Source organism: Odontomachus brunneus, unplaced genomic scaffold, assembly GCF_010583005.1.
Source record: "Odontomachus brunneus isolate Ranch 3 - 2012 unplaced genomic scaffold, Obru_v1 Obru_scaffold_152, whole genome shotgun sequence".
NCBI lineage: Eukaryota > Metazoa > Arthropoda > Insecta > Hymenoptera > Formicidae > Odontomachus > Odontomachus brunneus.
In genome coordinates this window covers 494,918-498,675 of record NW_022639602.1, presented here as the reverse complement: position 1 = coordinate 498,675, position 3,758 = coordinate 494,918, and the positions used below count along the sequence as shown (strand labels likewise).

The window sequence follows — 3,758 nt, the reverse complement described above, 5'->3', positions numbered from 1 at the left end:
GAGAGAGAGAGAGAGAGAGAGAGAGAGAGAGAGAGAGAGAGCTTTACATTAAACGCTTTCGCAAAATCAGACGAGCTACGAGAACGATTCGTAGCTTAGCCATTCCGCTTAACCCACGTGTAACGAAGGCATTAAGGCTCTTCTCTTCGGGCATGATAAATCTCTTCACACACAAACGCGCAATACAAACCTTTCCCCATTCCCCTGTGCTCCATTTGACAGGGCAATCCCAGACGTTGCAGTATCGTCTGTCGGCGGGCGGCGGTTGCGGACACATGTAATTTGGCACGGGCACTGTCTTGCCGTTGCCGCGTGTCACTTCGTGAATACAGGTGACGTCACGTGTCTGTATACCGATACCGCAGGGGCTCATGCAAGTGGAGAATTCGCTATAGTTCCACCTGCGGGCGCAAACGATGACACATTCGTCAAGCGAAATCGCGCGGACACGCTCGCGTTTGAGAGCGCGGTAACGACATAATTGCATTTCGCTTAACGGGGAACGTTAATAATGTATCGTGTAAAACGCAAATAACGTGATTGAGCGTGTTTTTAAACGCGCTACAAGCCGCCGATGTAAAAAAAAGCGCAGTGAACAAGAAAAGCGCCGTGTTACAAATATATACAAATGAATATATACAAATATATAAATGAATAAATAAATTCCCCGAGCACACACATTTGTCGCCTTTGTAATTTCATCGTACGCATTTACGCGGCGAATAACTCGCAGGATTACTAATTACTGTACACGAAGAGAATTTTACAGTAAAAATTACTATGGAATTTTCTAACCGAGGAATAGATTGACATTATGCAATTATACATTATTAACTTTTCATTTCATGTTATTTATAGAATTTGGAAGCTGAAATTAAGGCTCCTAGATGCTCGTCATGGCCATATTGGGTTGTGACGTCAGAGACGAGAAATAATACACTGAAAATTTCTGCATGCCATTTTCAAATAAAAAGATATTTGAATGAAAAAACGCTTCAGATCGTTTGAACATTCTTGTAAAATGTTTTGAAAATTATCCTTTTTCCTTGATAATTAGTAAATAAATGTCGCAAAATAATGAAGAAAGATATACTAAAAAGAAAGTTTGCGTGCCATGTTAATTTCTGCAGCTATTTATTGACTATCAAGGAAAAAGGACAGTTTTCGAAGCATTTACGCCCAAGCGATCTCACATGTTGTTTCATACAAATATCTTTTTATTTGAAAATAGTACGCAAGAAATTTGGGCATGCGTTTTCTCGTTTCTAATGTCATCAGTCAAGAGTTCCGCGACGAGGGATCAGGGGCTTAAAAAAATTTGCTACGCTTCTAACAAAATTACTATGTTTCTTTGTAAGATAGGCCTTAATAATAGTCTATTCCTATACTATTATGCTACAAAGTTTGGTAATAGTGAACAAATGTACTTGCAGTATTTTAATGCAATATTGGATTTAATATCTATATTTAATTAATATCAAATATGATAATAGTTACTAATATAAGTATGATAATATATTTATAATTATAATATATTTACAAAATAATTAATGAAATAAATTCTGTGCATTAGTTAAATAGTTTAATAAAGAAATAATCAAATAAATAATATCAAATAATTTCATTATTCAAGCTCGGTAGTTGGGTAATCAGTATCAAATATGATAATAGTAATTAATTGTCTGATAATAATTATAAAATAATTAGTAAAGCAAATTCTTCACACACATAATTTAGTCGAACTAATTAAATGATTTGGTAAAGAATATTAAATAACTTCATAATATAATTATTATTATATATTTGATTATGATCAAGTATTTGATTCTCTCGTATTATTATTATATAACGTAGTAAATATTAAGCAATTCAATAAATTGTTTAGTGATACGTACTACACATAAACTGATTACAGTTACTATAATTTTAATAACAGATACCTTTGCTAAGATTATATATGAATATTCACGATTATGTATGAATTTCTCAAATTATTTAATAATATTCATCTATACTTTTATATAGTTGAAATTTTATATAATTAAAAGTTTTTCCAAAGTTTTTCTGGTACATATCCAGGCTCGATGGTTGTTATAAAACTGTTTCTTCAACGTAGAAACATAGTACAATTGAAAAAAATTGATATAAAAAAACTATAATATTCTCTCCATGTATATTTGTTTGGTAAAAAAAAAACACTCATTAATTTTCGAAATACCGTCGAGTTGACGCGCATTCGTTAGACTAAGTTATCAGGATATTATGACAGCCCAAGGGTTAAACATGTCGTACTTCGGATTAACGGTAACTCAAACATTACGTAACGCAAAGCATTCCAACATTTGGGCATTAAACTAATCCGTATCCGGTTGCAGTCGCTCTCTCACCTGGGAGGACATGGATGGTCGTTGCAGACTCGTATCCTCGCCTCGGGTTTCGTCTCGGCGGAGCACAGAAGTGGCATTGCGGTTTTCCCGGTGTCGTCGCGCACGCAGTTTATAATGAGATCCTGAACACCTAGATATGAGATAGACAGAGAGGGAGACACGCAGTTATCGATCAATCACGAGCAGGAGTTCGAGTTATGAGCGAAAGATAATCTGTGCGGATGTTGCGCGCGCGCGTACCTTCTTTCCCTTTGTATCAACGACACGGACTTATCTAATGCGATTATAACTGAGCACTGTTAATTGCACAATGACATCGATTTCGCCGGAGGCTAATTGAGGAATGTACGTCGACGACGTGAATTTGTTTCTCTAATCCTATTCGCGGCAAACGATCAATGCCTAGTTTCATGTGCACCTCACGAACGGCTCTCTCGTTTCGTTAGACGTCGTGCAGAAGATCGGCATAGCAAAGCGAGAAGGATTATCTGGCCGATCGTATTACTCTCGCAAAACCCGTCGAAGTGTGTTTTGCAAGACCCGTGACAAGTGTTTCCGACAAGCGCGCGTGGAATTTCGCGAATTTAATTGCGATGAAGCTGCAAGTGATACGTTCCTTGGCTACTCACTTGCAATTTGCGCGATTCAAACGGAATCATTACGTATACATCTTCGCGTATGGGCAGAATCGAATTTGATTTTATTACTCTCTAAATTTTATAGGGTGGAATCCCGCTGAAAACGAAATGAAGAGAACATTTCACTTGAGCTTCCACTTTAGTTCAAAGTGGGTTCTTTCTCTTTACGAGTGAATGTTTCAATCAATTAGAGTGAATTTGTCCTCATATAATAGTAAAATGTGTTATATTTACTATTAAGTTTCAAGCGAAAAATATTTACTCGCTGATTCAGAATGGAGTATTCACTCTGTATGAGTAAAAAATCACTCGAATTTGAGTTAGTCGGCTGTCAATCTGCTTTTCGAGTGAAATTTCATTCCAAGAAATTTAGAGAATGCGACAATTACATAAATATTTTTAGAAATGAATCCATAACGCGTTTCTCTGTCCGAAATATTCTCTTTTTCCTTACGAATTTTTACGTACGTAACATCGAATTTAATTTTATTATGATTATATTGAGAAAAAAGTTGAATCAACAAAATCGGCGGTTACTATCTTCAAAAAATATTATATCTATTGAACAAATTACGTGTTTGCGTAATAATAAGTTGCGTTGATATAATTACTGACTCCAAATCGCGACCATTGAATCAATATAAATATATAAATATACAGGGTGTTGAAAAAAAAGGGTCACATATTTTGATAGCAGGTAGTATTGAAAACAAGAAGAAAAGTTCTAATTAAC

At 35.5% G+C, this 3,758-nt stretch overlaps 1 protein-coding gene across 3 annotated transcripts in view; it reads right to left on the bottom strand.

The window, feature by feature from the left end:
- The window catches only part of LOC116850689 (protein madd-4), a 253,077-nt gene that overhangs the window by 19,933 nt on the left and 229,386 nt on the right, over positions 1–3,758 (bottom strand). For all 3 annotated transcript variants that reach the window (XM_032829286.1, XM_032829288.1, XM_032829287.1), the window contains 2 exons: positions 2,388–2,517; positions 191–401 (listed from right to left, as the gene is read on the bottom strand). In XM_032829286.1, coding sequence (XP_032685177.1) covers positions 191–401; positions 2,388–2,517 — 341 coding nt within the window. The remainder of the gene's footprint in view (positions 1–190; positions 402–2,387; positions 2,518–3,758) is intronic.